This window comes from Eupeodes corollae, chromosome 1 (assembly GCF_945859685.1).
Source record: "Eupeodes corollae chromosome 1, idEupCoro1.1, whole genome shotgun sequence".
NCBI classification, from domain to species: Eukaryota; Metazoa; Arthropoda; class Insecta; order Diptera; family Syrphidae; genus Eupeodes; species Eupeodes corollae.
Window position 1 is genome coordinate 293095723 of NC_079147.1, and position 21846 is coordinate 293117568.

At 37.3% G+C, this 21846-nt stretch overlaps 2 protein-coding genes across 3 annotated transcripts; both read right to left on the reverse strand.

The window, feature by feature from the left end:
* Positions 1 to 1482: 1482 nt before the first annotated feature.
* On the reverse strand, positions 1483 to 3713 carry LOC129940268 (dynein axonemal intermediate chain 2). Of its 2 annotated transcripts, none has more exons than XM_056048552.1 (6): positions 2561 to 3713; positions 2321 to 2499; positions 2035 to 2272; positions 1824 to 1965; positions 1686 to 1763; positions 1483 to 1616 (listed from the first exon to the last, which is right to left on the reverse strand). In XM_056048552.1, the coding sequence occupies exons 1-6, from the start codon at positions 3629 to 3631 to the stop codon at positions 1567 to 1569; spliced, it is 1758 nt and encodes a 585-aa protein (XP_055904527.1). In that variant the 5' UTR covers positions 3632 to 3713; the 3' UTR covers positions 1483 to 1566. The 2 variants fall into 2 exon arrangements, with proteins under 2 accessions (XP_055904527.1, XP_055904528.1); XM_056048553.1 differs by having other exon boundaries at positions 1682 to 1763.
* A 6184-nt stretch (positions 3714 to 9897) lies between these two features.
* LOC129940382 (eukaryotic translation initiation factor 4 gamma 2) lies at positions 9898 to 21799 on the reverse strand. The gene is made up of 5 exons (XM_056048700.1): positions 19787 to 21799; positions 13311 to 14263; positions 11728 to 13231; positions 11475 to 11661; positions 9898 to 11406 (listed from the first exon to the last, which is right to left on the reverse strand). The coding sequence occupies exons 2-5, from the start codon at positions 14111 to 14113 to the stop codon at positions 11228 to 11230; spliced, it is 2673 nt and encodes an 890-aa protein (XP_055904675.1). The 5' UTR covers positions 14114 to 14263; positions 19787 to 21799; the 3' UTR covers positions 9898 to 11227.
* Between the last annotated feature and the right edge of the window lie 47 nt (positions 21800 to 21846).

Consider the following 21846-nt stretch of genomic DNA (forward strand, 5'->3'; position numbering starts at 1 on the left):
TAACTTTCCAGACAACTTTCCATAAAGTTGCCTGAATTGGAAGGCATTTTTTTTGGCAGCTGGCCAATCAGATACTAGATGCCTTACTTTCAAGTCCCTTATGTAGCCTGAACCTGCTCAATGTTGTCAGCAAAAAGAAGGGATTTAATGTTAACGCCTGGCGTACTAGATTCCTGCTGGTAATTAAATTAAATTGGGTGGCGCAATAGTCCGTTTGAGAACTAGGGCCTAGTGACTGACAATTCTCAACCATTCCTACAGTTTTAAGCCGAATCCGAACGGAAAATTTGAGAAAGCACTTTTCATGACAAGAGTTACTCTTGGAGAATATGTCAATTCCTCGCAAGAGGCAGTACCCGTGAAAAAACTTTAGGTGGCATAGGCAGGGATCGATCGCATTACAGTCCATCGCACTAACCATTGTGCCACGGGTACTACCCTGCTGGTAATACTTCGACTATATCTTCAATGAAAAGTCCTAACAAACTTGAACTGAGCGCCCGATTCTTCTAGCTTCCGATTTCGTTTGGAACCACTCTCATACACTGATGCTATGGTAGTCTTGTATAAATTTAGCAATACTTTACAGAACTTAGTCCACATTCCTATTTCGGTGTCGAAAACAGCTTTAAAGTCAACGAGAAAAACAAATAGTTTCTTATTTCTCGATAGAACGAGTCAGCAATCGAGTGATGTTCAAAATGTGTGATCGACGGTAGAGTATCGTTATCTATCCTCAGCTTGGAACTATCACTGAGTAGATTATTAGTATGTATCCATTCATTTAAGCTCCTGAGTAGGATCGATTTAAATATATGAGGACTTCAAAAATGAGATTCCTCTGTCGTTTTTCGGATCTTCAGTGCTTCCCTTCTTGTGGATTGGGAAAATCATAAGGCATCGCTGAACTGGTTTGGAATGGTACCCTCCTCAAAGATCTGGTTGATTACTGCTGTCAGAGATATTGTAAAAGTATCTGCAACTTATCTATAGAATTCTGCTGGTATATCATCAGAGCCCGCAGTCTTTCCACCCTTTTGGTTGTTTATCGATATAAACACTTCTCCCTTTGAAACTGGTACATCTTATATACTATTTTTGAAGAATGGCACTATAGTGGGTTGAAATTGGATCCTTTTCATGTGTCATAAAGTCTAGATTTAGCGATTAGTTTAATATTACGTTTTCACCAATCACAAAATTTAAAGAACTAGGATTACTTCAGACAACCAGAAAAGCCTTAAAGGTTATACTTTAGACAATGGTAAAAAGATTTATTAAATCAAAGTTTTCAGCTTAGTAGATTTATTTAAGATTGTGGTACTTTTAAGAAGGTTTAAAATTAATTAAACAGGTACCTTCCATTCCTGCCATTAAACTACTGGAAGTAAGTCACAACGAATTAGTTCTAAGGCTGTAGTAACACTTAATTCAATTTATTAAAAATACTCTTTTCTATTCAAAATCTCAAAAACTTTCAAACATACTTAAATAAACATAAAATTTATTACACAACTTTAAATAATTTCAAACATATGCATGTTGAAAATTAGCTTAACAACAAGTTTAAGCTTTAGAACTTTCAGCTTCCGACAAATCAGTTTCATCCACATCCTCTGAAATTCAGAACATTAAAACCAAATACTTCAAAATTCAAAAATTAACACAGTAAATTTATCACCTACGCTTGTTGCCAGGCATCCGCCGAAGTCTCTCCTGTTCAACAGCTGCAAAATATTCAGCTTCAGCTTGTCCACAGGCATCTTTAAAATTAAAGGAAACGTATAGAATTTTCAACTTATGTTTCGAAGACTTATTCTTACTTTTGAATGGCTGCACATTTACTTTTCCATTTAACATTGTCAGGTCACCTTGTTCCGGACCATGCGCAACTTTTACTTTAAGTTTTATTTCTCTAGATTTAGCTTCAAGAATCTTTTCACGACGATTTTCACGTTCAAACATCTAGACGTTAAAAATATTTTTTTAAATAAACGTTACACTAACTGATCCTGTGTATTTGAAAAATATTACCGCTGTTAATAATGGTTTATCATTCTTGGATGAATGCTGCATATTCTCAGAAACTTCAATGAGGAAAGTTGCACCTTTTTGACTGCCACAGCTCACGTACTTTCCATTCTCATTTGTCCTCAAACACAAAAGTGGTTCGTCACAGACTTTTACACTCAAAACGGGTTCATTCTGCTGTTGCAGCAAGTCCCAAGCATCTAACACTCCATCCATTCGAGTTACGAAAAATTGAGATACTCTACGAGGATATGAAATCAAATTTTAGAATCCCCTTCAACTAACTTACTTTGTATAGCTCCATGCCCCATCTGTCAACATTGCAGCACTGCTCTTTGTCCATATTATAGAACTTTCTCGACAATCTTCTGACCAAATCCGGGCAGTCCAATCACCAACCGTTAAAAAGTTCTTTACAAATGCGGGATTCCTTGTAATGGCGTATACTGGCCCTAAGTGACACATCATCTATAAAACACAACAAACAAATATGACGAATGCACAAACTGAGTTCATGTCAAAACCGAACCCTTATTTGAATCTTCTCCATTGGAGTCTTGCCCTTGCGGTTACAACAAAACAACATTCCCATCTCTGTGCCACACATGAACCGTGTTGGGATTGTGGTTTCATATTCCAACACCGATACCCCATAGGATCGGGACAGATCCTGTTCGTCTGTTCTCACAGGGTCCATGAGTAATTTGTCCAAAGGTTCATTCAATTTCCTAGTGTCCCACCATAAAACTTGACCATCCGAAGATCCCGAAAAGAACTCAGTGCCACTCTTGGAGTTATTCCACAGAATCGAGTTCACCGGATCACGATGACAAACTTCACGTTCGCTTATCATCACCGGATAACGACCATGACGTGTATCCCAAGCAGCCACCTGTCCATTGTACATTCCACTGACCAAAGATGTAGGATCCTTCTGATTGTACTCCAGACAAACACACGGAACTTTCGGTTCCAACGTTACAAGAGGTTCATTTGGATTCTCAATCTCCCAAATATACGAATTGGTCAACTGTCCAGACTTATTCCCTTGGAACTTCATGTCACAATGACTCGCCGCTAGTCTTATCCCACCATCTGGAGACCATGACAAGTGCGTCACCGGGACCTTAAATGCATTCGGATCACGATAAACATTAACCGTACGAGACCTGCAGGGCTCCGGCAATGGTGCAGGATCCAAATCCTCAAAGTAATTCTCATAGATATTCACCGCGTTATTCTGATGGATGTAGTGTTCCATGGGCTTCGTTAGATTCATAACCTGTGTTATGTAGTTTTCATCTTTTTCAATTTTCCTCTTATATCTCACTGTCTGTTCGGGATCTTGCATATTTATGTCCTTGGGCCAGCCACCTTCATTGTGGGTTATACCACAATTCTTGAAGGTGGCTCTCTCGGTATTTGCCACACTAACGGACATTTGATTTGTGAACTGGGTCATCCTGTCGACGGGATTTCGTAGGATGTAATCCTTGCACATTTCGCGATTTGATGTTTCGTTGAAAATCACCTCATCTTTGTCTTGAAAACTATGCTGCTGGCCGAAGGAGCGACGTTCTTTTTTATACGAGTACTCCATGGTTCTAAGGTTTGCAAATTAATGACCAAAATAATGAAAAATATTGCAAAACATTGGAAGTTTGTTAATCGATGAAATGGTTAAAAACTTCTTAGTTACCGTTGTTATATCAAGAACAGGTCTGATGAACAAAAGAACTTGTATTACAGGAGCGCATAATCTTAAGGTCATAGTACACTTCTTCCTTCACGGTGTAAATAGTGCTACTGCAGCCAAATAAAAGTAAATATTTATTATGATGTAAAGTAACAGATCTAAATTATAAATATCAATAAAAAGTTATATTGGTCTTCAAGGTTTTGGAGATCATTTGCTGCAGGTTTACGAGCCAGTTGTTTTAAATTTCTGTAATAATATACATTTCCGCAAATAATTAGCAGGTTCAGGCAGGGACTTCATTTGCAGTCAACTTCATTCTTTGAACGTAAATTTTGACCAAAGCAATTAGTTAGTTTTTCAAGTGTCATGATTCGCAAAATTCATTTTTATTGTCTACAAAACACTCCTTAGGCAAGCTACAAGTCTATCAAGATTTGTATTTTGTATTGTAAAGAAATAATAGTGATTTTTTTTTACAGAAAGCATTAAATGAAGTTGTGCAGAAAATAAATAAATCATTCAGTTTTCAGTTGAATGAAAAAAACATGATCAATTGCCATTGGACAGGTTCAGAAAAAATAAGGACTTGAAAGTAAGGCAAGTTTCTAGCATCTTGGAAAAAACCCAGGAGCTTCAATTCGATACCCACCATCTCTTTATCGTTTTAAAAGCCGCGTATGACAGAATCTCTAGGGAAGAGCTCTACCGAGCAATGTCTAGTTTTGGCATCTGTCAAACTTATCCGTTTGTGCAGAATGACGATGGAGAATGCACGCTGCTCTATCAAGGTCGGAAAAGATCATTTGATTTCAAAAAAGGTTTTAGACAAGACTGTCATGCGACTTCTTCAACATCGTTCTGGAAAGAATTGTGCAAAACTCAACCGTCAACACTAGAGGCACAATCTTCCAAAGGTCCATCCAATTACTCGGATACGCAGATGATATTGACATAATTGGAAGATCAAAGCGTGATGTCAGTGGAGCGTTTTTGGGCATTGCGACGGAAGCGAAGATGATGGGTCACTAAACCCACTAAGTCAATGAGGGCAAGACCAAGTATATGCTGTCATCAAAAAAGGACACTGAACAACGACGTCTTGGACAAAACGTCACCATGGATAGCTATAACTTTGAGGTAGTTAAGGACTTTGTCTACCTAGGCACCGCTATTAATACAGACAACGACACCAGCGCTGAAATCAAACGAAAAATAACTCTTGCAAATCGCTGCTTCTTTGGACTTAGAAGGCAATTGAGAAGTAAAGTCCTCTTTCGAGCATCTAAAATCACCATCTATAAGACACTCATCATCTCGGTTCTCATTTATAGCGCTGAGGCCTGGACCCTGTCAAAGAAAGATGAGAGCGTCTTAGGATGCTTCGAGAGAAAAATTCTTCGGGTGATTTTTGGTCCCGTACGCATAGATGAAAAATGGAGGATAAGATATAACGACGAACTGTACGGGCTGTACAGCGACACTGACCTAGTTAGCAGAATTAAAGTCCAACGGCTTAGATGGCTAGGTCATGTAGAGCGGATGGACATCAACGTTCCAGCCCGGAAGGTCTTCGAATCCAATCCCGAGGGACGGCGCAGTAGAGGAAGACCGCGACTCAGGTGGCGCACCCAGGTGGGAGAGGACCTTAACCAACTTGGCGTGCGAAACTGGAGACAGCTAGCTAGGGACCGAGCTGGCTGGAGACGCATGTTGGTGGAGGCCCAGGTCCACCCCGGACTGAAGCGCCACCTTAAGCAAGTAAGTAAATTTCTAGCATCTGATTGGCCAGCTGTCAAAAAATGTCCTTCCAACTAAGCCATCTTTATTGGAAAGTTGACTGGAAAGTTAGTCAAAAAAAATCTCACTAAATATTAAGTCAAGTCAACTTATGTCAAAATGACAATTGATCATGCCTTTTCATTGAACCGAAAGCTGAACTCTATGATTTTTTTATTTTCTGCACACCTTCATTTAATGCTTTCTGTAAAAAGCTTCCTTGTAAATTTGGAAAAGAAATAAGTAATATTTCTTTACAATACAAATCGATGGACTTGTAGCTTGCCTGAGGAGTGTTCTGTAGGCAATAATGATTTTTGGTAGTTTTTGTAGAGGTTTGTGAAGTAAAGTTTTGAATTTGATATTTATGACACTTAAAAAAGTAACTGGTTGCCTTGGTCAAAATTTACGTTCGAAGCATGAAGTTGACTGCAAATGTTGTTTGCCCATTGCGACATAAATTGATTTGACTTAATAGTTAGGGAGAGTTTTCTTGACTAACTTCCAGTCAACTTCCCATTAAAGTTGCCTTGATTGGAAGCTAAATTTTTGGCAGTTGGCCTATCAGATACTAGAAACTTGCCTAACTTTTAAAACCCTTATGTCGTCTGAACCTGCCCAATGATAATGTAGCTTTCTTGCCCTGAAGAAAGGAATCAATAACCGTTTGTTAATTTTTTTGTTTAGGGTTCGAAATGGCGGATCCAGAGGGCGGCGTCGTGGGGGTCATGAAGCTCCCCCCCCCTCCGGGATATAATTTGTTTGTAGTTTTGTAGGAATTCTCTTCATTCAAAACTAATAGTATTGAGACAATGGATATGACCCCTATTATATTTTGAATTATTTAATTTTTGTATATGAAAACAACATTTGTATTTTACTTTCTAAACTTGATTGCAAAAAGTAGCACTTTTAACTGAGGGCTGCACCAAGAACATAATATGAATCTGACATTCAGCCCTATTATAAAATCTTATCAGGGGTGGGGGTCATATGAGCCATAAAGCTTATATAGTTAAGTTATATAAGTAAAGATTTGTTAGTAAATTTAACGTTAACAAAGAATGGTTTGCTGTTAAAAATATTTAAATTTTTTTTTAACTTAAGTAATGCTTTAAATTATTTTCATAAAATTTGTTTCAAAGAAAAAGAGCAAATATTTAGGTTTTTAAGAAGAAACCTTGAATAATAGATCTTCAATTTTATATTAAGTTGCTTTTAAATTCTTGAAACTAGCCTTTAATTCCATCTTATTCTTGTATGCACATAAATAGTGAACATTGAAGTGATTTTAACTTCCGACACATAGGAACTATGTGTATCAAACTCATGTTTGATTACAATGGTAGAAAAGTAAAAACAAAATGGTACCACCATAACATCCGTCTGTCTGTCTGTCCTGGCCCCTAAAGCCTAAACCACTGTGCCGTTTGAAACTAAGTCGATTAGCTAAATGCTTTTTTTTAATTTTTGATACTAAAAATAACAGCAGTCCCCCCATTCAATTTTTGGTGTAAATTCGAAAATTCGATTTTTTTCAGAAATTAACGGATAAATTTTTTTAAAACTTTCTCTTAATTTTTTTCTTATTTCGGTTTCTTTCTACAAGAAAAACATATTGTGGTATTGCTCCAAAAGGGTACCCTTCATAAAGCTGTTATTTTGTTTTTAAATTTTCTCAAGCATCAGCTTCAATCTACGAGTAAGCAGACTGATAGCGATAGTAATAATAATAGACTCCCGAAAATTGAGTCCAAAAAACTACGTCAACAAAAAAGAAAAACATTCTTGATATCAGATTCTTTCTCATTTTCTGGGTTTTTGAATTTTTGTAGCGTTTTCACATTAATATTAATGGCAACAAAAAAGAATATATTCTTTTTGGAAGAAAGAAAAGTTTCAAAACAATTTTGATCTCCATGAAAGCAATAAAAATATTGTGTTTTGCTCTTAAATATGGCATGTTTAGAAAACTGTTTTCATAATAAGAAAGTCTAATTAATTAAATAGTTAGACTATCCTCACTGGACAATAGTGTTCTAAAATAATTTAATACCAAAGCTGTCTCTTTAGCCCTTTAAATGTGTAAATTTAAAGTTAAATTGCACAATATTTTAATTAAATATTCTTAACCTCCTGTAAAGAACATTTTTGTTGAGTAAAAACTCGTCTATATGTTAAGCTCGTGACCCCCCTTATTAAAAGTCTAGATCCGGCCTTGGGTTCGATTAAGGTTTTTCAAGAGAACTGCCTCTTTTTTAGAGGATTTGACAGGTCCCCTCCCTCCCTGATGAATACTACTCAAACATATGAATGCCTGATAGTGCCGCAAAACTTGCGCACTCATTTGCGTACATTTAACGCAAACATGTGCAGTTTTTATGACAGATTTGCCACATCGTCTGAACACCCTTATATGCAAGCTTGCGTACAGTGATTTACGTCTAGCATTTGCGCTGCGATAATTTTAATGATAAAAACAAGTATATTAATTTTTTGTTATTATCTTCAATACTTTACTCTTCTCTTAACGTCTGTTTAAGTTCAAATTAATTGGATATCGCACACGTTTGTCCAATTTCTACCAGTAATGATCGATTCGATTAAAGTTCAGAAATTTTGATGGGTGGGGAAGCACATTTATAGTGTTAACCATGTTAACCAAATATGTACATCGAGAGCTGTGTGTTTGGGGTATTGTTGTGCAGAATCGTGAAAGATTCAAATTTTCGGCACTTTTTCTAAAATTTGTTTTGAAATGTCAAGAAGAAGTTTTTTTTTCATAATACCGTTTTTGAAAATCAGTTTGACTTAAGGTACAAGGTATATTTTGTATTGTGGTGTGTTAGCCATTCTTAACACTAACACGGTAATACGGCCATCAGACCGAAAAATACAGAATTTTACCTTATAGCAAAAGAGTACGTCAGCCCTGAAAAAAGGAGACCCTATAAACTACACCAATTATGTTGGAATCATTCTACTTAATATCACTTAAAAAATCTTCTCTGCTGTAATATGTGAACGTCTTAAGTCCATCGTCAATAACCTCATAGGTCATTATCAGTGTTATCCACAGTTGATCAAATATTCACATTACGGCAGATCCTGGAAAGAACCTCAAATTGACACTCACCATCTTTTCATCGATTTCAAGGCCGCATATGACATCATCTACAAAGACGAGCTGTATAGAACTAGCTCTAACTCTTGCTAACCGCTTTTTCTTTGGGCTAAGAAGCAATTGAGTGGCAAGGGCCTCTCTCAAAGGACTAAAGTGTCGCTATATAAGACTCTCATCATCCCCGTCCTGCTATGCGGTGGAATACGATAAAAGCGGATGAAAGCACCGCTTTTCGATAGAAAAGTTCTTCGTGTGATCTACGGTCCCGCATGTATCGAAGAGGAGTGGAGGAGAAGATGGAACGACGAGCTGTAAGGGCTGTACAGCGTCGTAGACGTAAGGGTAAACGTCCAACGACTAAGATGACGTGGTCACGTAGCGCGCATGGAAACCAATGCTCCGGCCCAGAGTCTTCTTCGAAGACCGCGAATTAGGTGGTGCGCACAAGGGCAAAGTGACCTCACCAAACATTTAGAGCGAGCTAGATGGAGAAGTTTGTTAGGTGAGGCCCTAGTTCGCACAGGACTGTAGCACTACCTTAAGTAAGTCCATAACATTCAGTGACAAACATCCCCAAGTTCTGCAGAATTGATATGTTCTTTATAGCAATAAAGTAGAAAGACGATCGTCAGTTTTCAACGGAATTTGTAGGTCAGAGCTTGAATTGTATTTCATACACATTTTATCAGAAAATGTGTAACTCCTATGAAAGGGACTCAAACTGGTTCCATTGAGCTTAGGAGGAAGCCTAAAGATTTATGTGATATCACAATGGGAAATTAAACTGGGGCCCTACTATGTATCTCGATTCTACAATGAAATTGCTCGAATTCGAATTCTATGTACATATCTATTTGACTACTTTCGAACCAACGAGAATCGAATAGTTCTAGTAGTGCCAACTATAATCTTATGAATTTTCGAATAAACGAGGAACTACGTAACTCGAAAGTAGAATTCAAAACAAGGCAAATAGAAAATAATCACTCTACATCAAATGTGTTTGCGAGCGAAGTTTGTTTTTTGTCAAAGTGTAAGTAAAATGTTGAATATGATTTCGATACTTCCCCATTCAATTACAACCCGAATTCGTAATTTTTACCATATTAGCGTTTGTACTTGGCCTAAGTGTGTCCGTTTCCTTCATGGACAGCCACTTTAACCTTACCTAACCATGATGGGTCATTTTCCTCAAAAAACTATGTATGTACTCATCTATGTATATCCAAAAAACATTTGTATCCAAAACAGAAAAAAAAGACGAATATAATTTTGTTGTTAGTTTTCATTTATTTCCCAAATTTTGTAATTTCTTTTTTCAATTACAAATAATTACGGTTCTAACTCAGCAAATATTTTAGGTTTCTCGCAAATTAAAAATACTTCAATTTATTACTGAATTTATTCTTCTTTTTCATGTTTCGTTCTACTTCAAATTAATTATTGTAAATTTGATTTCTTTCCTAAATCTAGCGTCTGTTTTTTTTTTGCAATTGAGCAAACAACTCGCACACCAGAAAAGGGAAGAATTTCAAAATTAAATGTGAATGATTTTTTAAAGTAATTCAAAGCTAATCAATAATCAAAAATATTTGTTGAGAAAACTTAAATCGTTTATTTCTTTAAATTTCATTCGTGTGTAAGTGGGGTGTTTATTTATTTCTTTTGTTCGATTTTTGTAAACTACACTTCATTTGATGAGAGAGAGAAACTCAATTGATTATTTTGTTTAGTTCGTTTTTAATTACTTTTCATCTAAAACATGCACTTTAAATATTGAATTTTGTTTATGTTTTTTTTGAAAATGACAGTTTTTTTTTCTATAAATTCTTGAGCAACAGGAATTATTTCTCAAGAATTAAAACACGAGCAGGGGAACAGAGAAATAAACGAAAATGTCTACATAATTATTTTTTGTATATATTTTTCTTATGAATATTTTATAATTTTGTATGTTTTTTTTTTTGTATTTTTGTTTGTTTGTTTTGTTTTGAAATTTAACTTTGTGATATATAAGTTGATTATTTTGTTTGTTTTCAAGTTGATTTGCATTAACATAATTGATTTTCTTATTAAATTTAAACAAAAACATAGCAAATATTCGATAGAAAAGAAAAGTAAAAAGATTTGTAACACATCATTTTAGAAAATATAAAGAAAACAAACAGAGACTAAAAATATGCTTGCACATTCGTTTGTTGTTGTATAATTTAATAGAAAAGAAAATAAAACGAAATAAATTTACTTACAAAAAACAAAGAGATAAAAGTTGATAATTGATAAACGGATTATTAAGGAAATAAATAGAAAATTTAATAGATTTATTATTTTGACTGAAATAAATTGTTGGAATTTAATTTGTTGTTGTTTTTAATTTAATTTAATTTAGAAATGTATAAATAATTTAAAATATTTTTCTTGAACTTGCAAGTTTCAATTTTTTTTTGTTTTAATAGAAAATTTTTCATTTTTTTATTTTTATATGAAATTTAATTGAATTTTAATCGTTTTTTTTTTTGTATATTATGTTTTTGAATAGAATAGATTTTCATCCAATATAACTGATATATAGATAGAAGAAATTGTTATTTGTTTATTTAATCTTCTTCATCTTCAGACTCGGCTTCTTCGAGCCATGTAAGCCAATTGTTCACCTGGAACAGTGCGGTTCCTTTTCCTGGATACTTGTCTGAGATCTCTTCTTTCCACAGCAAGAATGCTTCTTCCTCTATAACGCTCGCTTCATAGAGATTTTTAAACCACCGGCATAACATACCTAAAAACGGTTTAAAGCAAAAGAACATTAATACAAACTTTGAAAAGGTTTTTTAAATTTTGTTTTACCTTTGGGGAAATTTGCATTGTAACAAAACATTTGTAAAGCATAGAGGGCAATTAATTGTAGATCGATGTTTCCATTGAGGAAAGTCTCCAAAATTTGGCAGTATTTGTGTAAAAGAACCTGTTCCTTTTCAATCATTGATTTTTCTGGATTCCTCTTAGTTTCTGCTGACGATGCAAGATTTGTTTCCTAAATAAATCAAAGAGAAGTTTCAAAATATATTTTACATGGCGCATGCAAATAATTTTCTTTTACCTCTGTTATATATTTTAATATGACAGTCATTAGAGCTGTAACAAATCCGGGATCTTTGTAATACTTAGCATCGACGGTGGTCTTAATCCACTTGTAGAAGGCCTGTGGATTCGAATCAGTTTGCAGCTGTTTCAACATCTCAGCTTGTACCTTCAGCAGGGGATATAAGAATGCCAATGAACGGTCGTCAAGGATTTCAGCCAAACGTGTCTTATTGCGATCGGCCTCGGGAAGGCTCTTCATCAGATCGATCTTGCTCGCTCTGAACATCTCCTCGAGGGTATCACGGCCAAGGGACTTATGCAATTGCTGCAGCACTAACAAGAACAGAGGATAGTGTTGACCGTTCTCGGTGAAGGCAGCCACTTCGGTAAGTTTCAACAAGTTGGCGCTGGCCACTGCCTTGGACAATAGACAAGCCACTAGAGTGGCAATGCGTGGGATGATGACTTCCCGTTCATTCATGCGATTGACAACTTGTTTGAATACTTCAAGCACTACGTTGGCCTTGATGAGCGACTGTTTGCGTAGTGATTGAAGGAATTCAATCAGCTTATCGAAGTACTGATCGGACTTGTCCAAAACGTCCATAACCAAATTGATGCAGACATCCTTCATGCACTTCTCTGGGACCTTCAATTGGACAAATTCTTCAACCACAGCACTAGTCTCCTTGTCGTTGGTGTAGAAGTTTTCCTTGAAGAATGCAGATGTTCGCTTGAGGACTTCATCCTTGTTGAATGCCTTGTCCTTCTTTGCTTGTTTGCCGCCCGCTTGGCCTGCCCCGGAGGAATTCTTCTCGGACGTTCCTTGTTTGTTGTTTTGGGTGTTATTGTTTTCTCCACTGTCGCTGCTTGTTTTCTTGTTCGATTGGGAGCCTGACTGGGCTGAGATGTCATCGTTGCTGCCGGAAGCCGCGGTGCTGAAATTTGGCGACGAAGCAATCGACTTGAGCACCTTCTCTGTGGCGCTTATGGTTGCGGTCGGCTTTGAAGACTCTGCGTCAGTCGAGTATTGGTATTCGCTCGATGGAGTTGAGCTTGGGCGATTTTGATTCAGCGAGGCTGGTGTAGCCAAGAGAGGATAGTGATTTGCTGATAATTGTGACGTCGAAGAGGAAGCCGACGAATTACCAGTCTGCTGACCATTGCCTCCTCCACTTTGAGGTGGATGGGTAGACATTGGCAGCAATGGGGGTTGTTTAGAGTTCTGGACAGCAACTTTAAACAACAAACTGTTAGCAGCCGGTCGCATTTGCAAGTTCTCCACGGCATCTTGATTGGCGGACATTAACTTGCTCTTGAAACGTGGCGCTAACTCTTTGTTATTTAACATTTGGTTGTACTGTGATGATTGGTTGTTGTGCATGTTGTTGTTATGCTGACCACCGCCGTTATTGTTATGCTGCCCGTTGTTGTGCTTGTTGTAGCGATTGTTATAGTTGTTGTGATGGTTGTTCTGATTGTTTCTTTGATTGTTGTATTGGCGATTGTTGTTGTAGCCACTTTTTTTTTTTTTTCAAAGACACAAATTTCATGTTATCAAAGAGAAATAAAATAAGAAAAATAAATAAAAATACTTACGGTGACATTATTGGAGATGATCCACTGACACTTAAACTGCCAAACATATCATTGAAGCCAGGCTGAAGATTCAATGGGAATCGATTCATCCAGTTGTCGTTATCACGATCGTTATTGCGCATATCACGATTGCGATTTGCGTATGGCGTTCGGATAGGCGTATCGTCGTCGGTTCGAATCTGTTTAATTGGTACAGGACCCTCAGTGGTAGCCACTTTGCGAGGTACCCAATTGTTAGCACGCAATTCGATGACATCCTTCAGCATGAAGCGAATTCTAGGAGGATACTCAGTCGATATAGATCGTCGTTCCAGTCTTTCGAAATAACTATTCATCATGTCTTTGCCCTGTTCTGTATTATCCAGATTCTTTCCGCAAGTTCTAAGTAACTGGGATAAACATTCCATATCTTCGCACATCTCTTGTTGTGTTGTGGTGCGTTTTTTCTTTTTGTCCAACAAGTGCAATATGCATTGATGTAAAATTTTCTTCGAAAGCATTTCCAATTTATTGAGTTCGCCGATAAACTTGACATTACCAAGCATTCGCTGTTTGGCCAAATGGCGTTTTTCCTCTTCCTCTTGGGTAAGTTGGTGTTTTTCGGTTGATTCATTATTGTTTGTGGTACTTGTGTTGCCGGTGGCATTATTACTATCGTTTATTATTTCAGTCGGTTTCAAACGATTATTAAAACTGTCACGGCAAATGGCTAATAGTAAACGCAAGAACGTGCATTTATCGGTTGAGTTTTCTTCAAAATTTGGCGCTTCTTTCGATAATCGTTTGCATAATTGCGCATACATAGACGAATATTTTGGTTCATCGAGGGCTTTATCGAATATTAAAAGAATAACACCATTCAAAATATTTGCAGAATTTAAATCTAATTTTAATAAATCATCGCTTAGCTCTTGGAATTTTTCTGGTGTAAGCTTATTGAGAATACCACGAACCTAAAAATAAATAAAAACAAAACCATTTGTAGACAGAAAAAAAAAAACAAAGCATAAATTATCCTTGTAATATCTTAAAAAAATAAACAATCTTTTACATTACGACACACGAGCGATTCTAGAAAGTCAAATATTTAATCTTCCAACTCAATTTCATTTTGAATTCTTCCACATAACAATCCTTTTTTATTTTACAACCATGACGAAGACGACCACGACGTACGGTACATAATGTGCTGTTCTGCATTGTTCTTATCCTGTTCCATGATAAATAATTTAATAAAATTAACCTGCTGCTACCCATATTGGCAGTATTTTTGCTTGAATCTAGGTCAGGGATAGAAAATCAACATAATAATGATGTCACAATGGGATGGCGAGAACGGTGTGTTTGTGTGTGTTTGAAGGGGGAAATGGTGGGAGAAGAGAAGTAGAATTTATTGTATTGCTTCAGTGGGTTGATGATGCATTTTAAGGAAGATATGGAACAAGAACATGTACCATTTAAATGTCTTTCTGTTTGTATGTTAAAATTCTTTGGTGTAGTTTCTAAGAAATTGGATGTGAAGTTAAGAAATTAAAAAAAGTGCCACCGAGAGTAAAGATGGAAAACAGGACGTTGTTGTTTATTTCCAACTGACAACTTGTCATTCTAGAAGGATCTTGAGAAATGAAGTCGGAAGATATTAAGTTTTAGTTTTGAGAACTTGACTACCTGACGGAACAGATAATGTCACTTGAAAGTGATTTTTTTTTATAGTTAGCGAACATAAAAAAGGTTTTGTATACCATTAATATGCCAAAGACACAGTGTGAGCATTAGAAAAAGAGGGAAGGATTGGATAGGAGGTGTCGGTGTACATTGATTTTAAATTTCTGAACATTGCAATGACAGTAGAGCGTGGCAAGGCGTTCCACATTCGCATAGTACGGTTAAAAAAAGAATCTCTGTACTTCATAGTACGGCCGAAGTTGGGCTCAAGGATGGGCATTCCTAGAAGCGTGGGTATTACGGTTAAATTGTTTAAAAGGAGGAATGCAACTAGCTATTTCATTAGAGAAGAGTCTGTTAAAATAACGGTAAAAAAGAGTTAGAAAAGAAACCTGGCGTCGATGTTCGAGTGACGTAAGCGAGTTGATGATGTTAATGTCATGTTATTGAGGCTTAAATAAATTACTAGAGCAGCAGCCCAAAGATGAGAATTTAATGAGCTAATCATATTTTGCCGTTGCAGTTCCACACACGAAGAGAAGGGTTGTGAGTCTGAAAACGAATAAAGCTAAGAGTGCTATCGTCAACAAAACAATGTATTGGATTAGAAGTAGCAGACAGGAGATCATTTATAAAAATGAGGAAGCGGGTCGGAGACAAAACGGAGCCCTGGGGCACACCAGCATTTATGAGTTTCAGACTTGAATCCGTCCAAAACAACTTGTATTGAACGGAATATCCAATCTGATAAATTACTCATTTAAATGTTGATCCTACTGTAAAAGGGTCAAAGTGATGCGCTGGTGCACGTGATTGTCATTGATATTAACTAGGAGTACAAATGTTACTGTATCATATTACAAGGGACAAGATACTAGGGCTCTCAACAACTCCAAACCATACAAATCTGGCGGAGGAGATGGTATAATACTGTCTGAGATAAAGAAAGCCTCTGACAAAATCACAGCATTCCATAAGATAATACACAATAGATTCTTAAATTTGGTCCATACTTCTTTAGAATAGGAGAAAGTTATAGCTTTTTTTCATCCAATGCGCACGTACGCTCTTAAGACTTTAACTATAAGTCTATCATGATTCCTTCTTATGACTTTGGAAACATTGATTGATATCTTTTGATGAGCAAACATTGATATGGGACTTTGGACTACGTCTCAAAATTTCTACTATAAGGCTAATCAATGGAAACAGTGTTAACTTCAGTACGAAGTATAAGATATGCCCCATCATCACCAAGGATATCATAATGATTATCCTTGGTATCGAAGGACAAATCCACAATCAGAACCTTAGGTGATTGCTTGGTGGGTTGTTTTAGAAAAACTGACTAGCAGGATAATTATTTACTCGAAACTAGGCGGGTCTTTTGCTAGAAGATTTGTCAGTAGGCCTGCAACTCTTCTATGAAATTTTTTAGTCTTTGATTTTAGATGAGAGTTACGGAGCTTTTAGATTTATTGATGCTACAGAAGGTTTCAGGGAAGCATTTTAACATGCTAGAGAACTCTTAAAAAACGCTCTAAATAAACGTATACCTTAGGCAGTTTGCATGTCTTGTCCTGGCTTAAAGAAAACGTGATATCAACATCTGATATCAGTATTTTCACAGATAGCCAGGCCACTATCAAATCTCTGGACTCTGTTTCTACAAACTCTATAACAGTCCATAACTGTCGATCATCTTAATGGAGATGGCACAATAGTTTAATATTCACCTTTGCTGGGTGGCGGGCCATAAAGACGTTCCAGGTAACTGTAAGGCAGATGAACTCGCCAGGAACGGTATAGTACAGCCCATCCTACCACGTTTGGCACGTACTGGCATACCAATCGCTACTTGTAAACTGTTGCTAATGCAAGACGCTGTGAGGAGGTTAGGCACAAGGTAGAACAACATCACCCTGTGTCAAGTCACAAAAAACATCTGGCCAACACTGGATTTAAAACGTTCAAGGTGCTTGCTCTCTCTAAGCATCGTATATAAGCTCGACAATTGGTGTCATAATCGGTCACTGTCAAATAGGAAAGCACGCCACGCGACTAGGCGTATTCTCAAATGACCTTTGCAGAAGCTGTATGGACGAGGAAGAGGAGAAAATAGGAGAAAATATCTTCATCTTCTTTGTACATGCCTTGCTCTGGCTCGAAAACTCAAGAATTACCTAGAAAAATTCTTCTTTAACGATCTTTACGATCTAAATCATATCAGTATAATCAGCCTCTCAAGTTTCGTAAGGGACTCAAACTGGTTCCATTGAGCTTAGGAGGAAGCCTCAAGATTCATGTGTTATCACAAAGGGCCATTTAACTGGCCTAAGTGTGTCCGTTTCCATCATGGACAGGCACTATAACCTAACCTAACCTAGGCAGTTTGCATAAGCGATCACGGCACTCAACACCCTGCTCTATCCGACACTTCTCTAACTGTAACTTCTGCTAATAACATCTTTGAACATTCCGTAATTTTTTGTTTTCTAGAATTAATTTCAAGGCATTTATACTACACACCTGCCAACTGCAGTTTGATAGGAAATTTCTATCTGGGAAGCTAAGACATTTCTGGAAGACGAATCGAGCAACACTTATACTGATACATCATACATAATGATGGGGTTGATAAAGGCGAGCACTCTGAACGGCTAAAACTGTGTTCTAAAATAAAATCCTGCCGATCAAAGAATTCCTGTCTTGGCGGAAAAAACGTGATATTACGATATTCGAATTTTCACTTTTCAAAATATCAAAGAGTAGCACAACTAACAATCGATCGTCTCGAAAAAAATCACACATTTTGTTATGATCTTAATTTATGCCAAACAAACTAGCATCACAAGCTTCGTAAGAAACTTCAACTGTTTTCATTGAGTTTCGAAGATAGCCTCACGATTTTTTTGTTATCGCAATGGGCCAACAACAATAGGCAGGAAACAGCGTGGAATATAATATTTCGAAAACTTGCCGGGGTCTTGTTTCGTTAAAGCGAGATACGAGGGGCGTTCAATATATTCTCGGTATCGGGGTGAAGCTGTGGTTATATATATAAATTGACTTATTTATCAAGTAATGCTATTATTTTAGTGCATTCATGTAAAATTTCATATAAATGTGATTATTTTTACCGTTAAATCTCTATGTAAACAGAATCATAATGGCAACTGAGACGATGATGGTGAAAATTGAGCATCGCGCTGTAATTAAATTTCTCACTAAGCAAGGAAAAAGTCAAAAAACTATTCATGAAGAAATGGTGGCAGTTTTCCAGGGTTCCGCACCTTCATTATCAACTGTGCAAAAGTGGTCAAGTGAGTTCAAGAGAGGCAGAGAAAGCATTGAAGACGACCTCTGCTCCGGCGTCCCGGCTAGTGCTTGTACGGGAGAAAACATCAAAGAAGTCGAAAAACTTGTTCTCGAGGATGCCCGAATAAAGGTGAAAATGATGGCAGAGATCACCAAGCTTTCGACTGGTACCATTCACACCATCCTTCATGACCATCTTATCCTTTAACAGGTCAGTGCAAGGTGGGTGCCACGAATGCTCACAGCGCCTCAGAAAAAAGTGAAAATCGCATGCTGTAGAGAGCTTTTGGAGATGTGTAGTGAGAACGCGGACGGTGTTATGCATCGGATTGTTACTGGGGACGAAACATGGGTTCACCACTATGACCCTGAAAGCAAACAAGAGTCCATGCAGTGACATAAAAAAGGAACAGACCCCCCGAAGAAGTTCAAAGTCACTCCGTCTGCCGGGAAGCTCATCGCCACAGTTTTTTGGGACTAAAATGGAATCTTACTCATTGAGTACAAAAAAAAAGGTGAAACCATCAACGCCAAATCCTACGCTTCCAATTTGCATAATTTGCGGGAGGAAATTAAAAAGAAAAGACGGGGTAAACTCGCAGCGGGTGTGTTGCCTCTTCATGACAACGCTCCTGTTCACACGGCGCGAGTTTCCATGGCTGCTGTGCGAGATTGTGGTTTTGAAGAAATTCAACATCCACCCTTTAGTCCAGACCTTGCCCCTAGTGATTACTTCCTGTTTCCGGATTTGAAAAAATGTCTTCGTGGAAAAAGATTTTCGGATAATGAAGAACTCAAGTCGGCAATAAATGGGTATTTTGCAGGGAAAGAGAAAACTTATTTTTTTGAGGGTTTAAAAAAGCTTTTCTCAAGATGTAACAAATGCATTGATGTTAGGGGAGATTATATTGAAAAATAAAAACAATTTAAATTGAATTCGCATTTTCCTTTATATCGATACCGAGAATATATTGAACGCTCCTCGTATACCCCTTTTTTACCACAATCAATTGAGGAACGATCACAAACGCAATGTGGCCAAAAATGCAACAAGATGTTTGAATTTTTTCAATGGCTACAATTGCCATTACAATTTCAATAGCCAGTTGCATTTTTTTCCTTAAACAGTTTAACCTCAATATTCGAGAATTGCCCTTCAGTTTACTCTAGAGCCTGTACTATGGAATGTCTTGCCACGGTCTGTATTTTCCTGTCTTTGCAATGTTAAAGAATTTAAGCTCCCTCCCCTCTTTATTCCCAATGCTTACTGTCTCCCTCTGGCTTATTAAGATATACAAAACCCATTTAAACATGAGCTGATTACAAAAAGTATACTTCACGCAATATTCTTTACCACACTAATCTTGCTATTCCATTAGGAATTTCTCTTACTTCATTCCCTATGATTTTGCCTATGATAAATTTGCGCAATGTAAAAGTAATTATTAAAATCTAAAATAGTTATTAAATAATATAAATTATATTATTCTTACCCTTCTGAATACAGCATCATTCTTTTCATTTTGTGAAAGCAAATGTTGTGGCCTTAAAGATGGTGGTACCCAACGTCCAGATGATGGCGGTGCTGGGGTAGCTGGTGAAATTGCACGTGATGAAGATGAGTTGCCAGCTCCAGTAACAGATGCCGTTGGCGATGATCCTCCTGCTCTTGGTCCGGTTGTCAAATTACTTCCACCACCGGCATTTTTGTTGTTATTATAATTATTATTACCACGATTATAGGATGAAGCTGAAACGGGTGTTGTTGAAGACGAAGAAGATGTTGATGAATCAACTAAATATGATGTATCTCCTGCTGCTGATGGAGTTGTAGTTGATCCTGAAGCTGCTGCTGCAGCTGCTGAAGAAGAAGAGCTATTTGATGGTCGACTATTATAGTCACCACCTCGATTGTTGCCACGTTGTTGCTGTTGTTGGTCGTCTCCTCCTTGTTTATTGTAATAACGTCGATCGAGACTATTATTGTTGCTACTATTGTTATAACCACTATTATAATTATTATAATTTCTATTATAATTACTATTGTTGTTATAACGCGAAGAAGAATTTACTGAACGTGAATCGTCAAAATCGTTATTGCGATTACCGCCGTAGTCTGTGTTGCGATCGTTATTGCGATAATTTCGGTTGCCACCACCACTTACATTGCCTCTTTCGCCGCCGCCAGAATTTGAAGAATACGAGTTGGTATTGGAATAGTTGTTGTTGTACGAATTAGATTGGTATCCATCTGTAGTTGAAGCATTTCCATTTGTTGAAGCATTGTTGCTGCTCCCTCCTCCACCACCATATTGTCGACCGCCGCCGTAGTTATTATCATAACGATTCGATTGACGATATCCACCGCTGTTACCACCGTATGGTGAATTCGATCTCTGGGATGATCTACCACCTCCTAGTCCTCCATTGTAGGAGTTGGTGTTGCTGTTGCCTCCGCCGCTGCTGCTATTATTATAGTCGTTTGATGAATTACGGTTGTTGTTGTAGGAAGAGTACGAAGATGAATCGGATTGTTGTTGGTATTGATTCGATTGGTATGAACGTCTAGCAGTGCCTCCACCGCCACCTCCCTCACCTCCGTTGCCGCTACCGTTACCGCCAGAGGTAACGCTACGATTGGTTTGATCGCCAATTATTGAACGGCCTTGACCATTGACGTCACTATTTTTGTTATAGTAACGCGACGACGAATCGTTCTGATACGGCCGTCTTGGTCGAGGGCTTAAAGCGTCTGAATCGTGTTGACGAATTTTGGCGAAATTTTTATTATAGTTGGTTGAAAAGTTCGCAGAGTTGCTGCTGCTGCCACTGCTACCAACAATGCTACTATTACCGTTTTGTTTTGAACCAATTGAATTCACAGAAGACGATTGTTGCAGTTGACGATTAAAATTCGAATACTGCTTACCGTTGTTGTTGTTGTTATTGTTATTGCTGCTAGAAGTGGGTTTTGAATCGATTTTCACTAAATTTTTTAAATTTTGAAAAGTCTCACTTGCTGTTAACAATTGATTACCACTGTTAAGCAATGTTGCTTGTTTAAAATTATTTTCGATTGCCGTCGTTAGCGTGGCAGACGACGACGGCGACGAAACGGGACTTATTAATGGATCAATATTTATGGTTTTTGGAAATTGTGTACCAAAAATACTTGGATGATCAGAGGAGGAAGGGTTTTTAAAAGTTTTTGATGTCAAAAAGGAGGATTCTTCACTTCTATAATTAGCCGTAATTGCAGTCTTTGAATTATTACGACGAAAATCAACGGATCGGCTGCTGCTCCTCCCCGGTGATGAGTCCTGTCGATAAATGGTTGTAGAAGTTTTTGACGATGTAGATGGTATAATTGTTGGTGGAGTGATGATGGATGTGGATTGTGTTGTGCTTTTAATAAGGGGATCTGTAATTTTTTGATCGTGTATTTTCCAACGAATGTCCTTTGACTGCGCGAAAGGAATCGTTACCGTTGAGTGTGGAATGATGATGATTTATTTAAAACGTGTGGGAAATGAAAAAAATTAAACTTTTTTTT

Excerpts from the sequence above, each read along its gene's own strand:
- LOC129940268 (XM_056048552.1), bottom strand. The coding sequence starts at position 3,631 with ATGGAGTACTCGTATAAAAAAGAACGTCGCTCCTTCGGCCAGCAGCAT. Across the intron at positions 2,500-2,560 it reads TGGAGAAGATTCAAATAAGG|ATGATGTGTCACTTAGGGCC; the intron begins GTTCGGTTTTGA and ends TGTGTTTTATAG. Across the intron at positions 2,273-2,320 it reads GGGGCATGGAGCTATACAAA|AGTATCTCAATTTTTCGTAA; the intron begins GTAAGTTAGTTG and ends ATATCCTCGTAG.
- LOC129940382 (XM_056048700.1), bottom strand. The coding sequence starts at position 14,113 with ATGTATGCGCAATTATGCAAACGATTATCGAAAGAAGCGCCAAATTTT. Across the intron at positions 11,662-11,727 it reads TATTAAAATATATAACAGAG|GAAACAAATCTTGCATCGTC; the intron begins GTAAAAGAAAAT and ends TGATTTATTTAG. Across the intron at positions 11,407-11,474 it reads CAATGCAAATTTCCCCAAAG|GTATGTTATGCCGGTGGTTT; the intron begins GTAAAACAAAAT and ends AACCGTTTTTAG.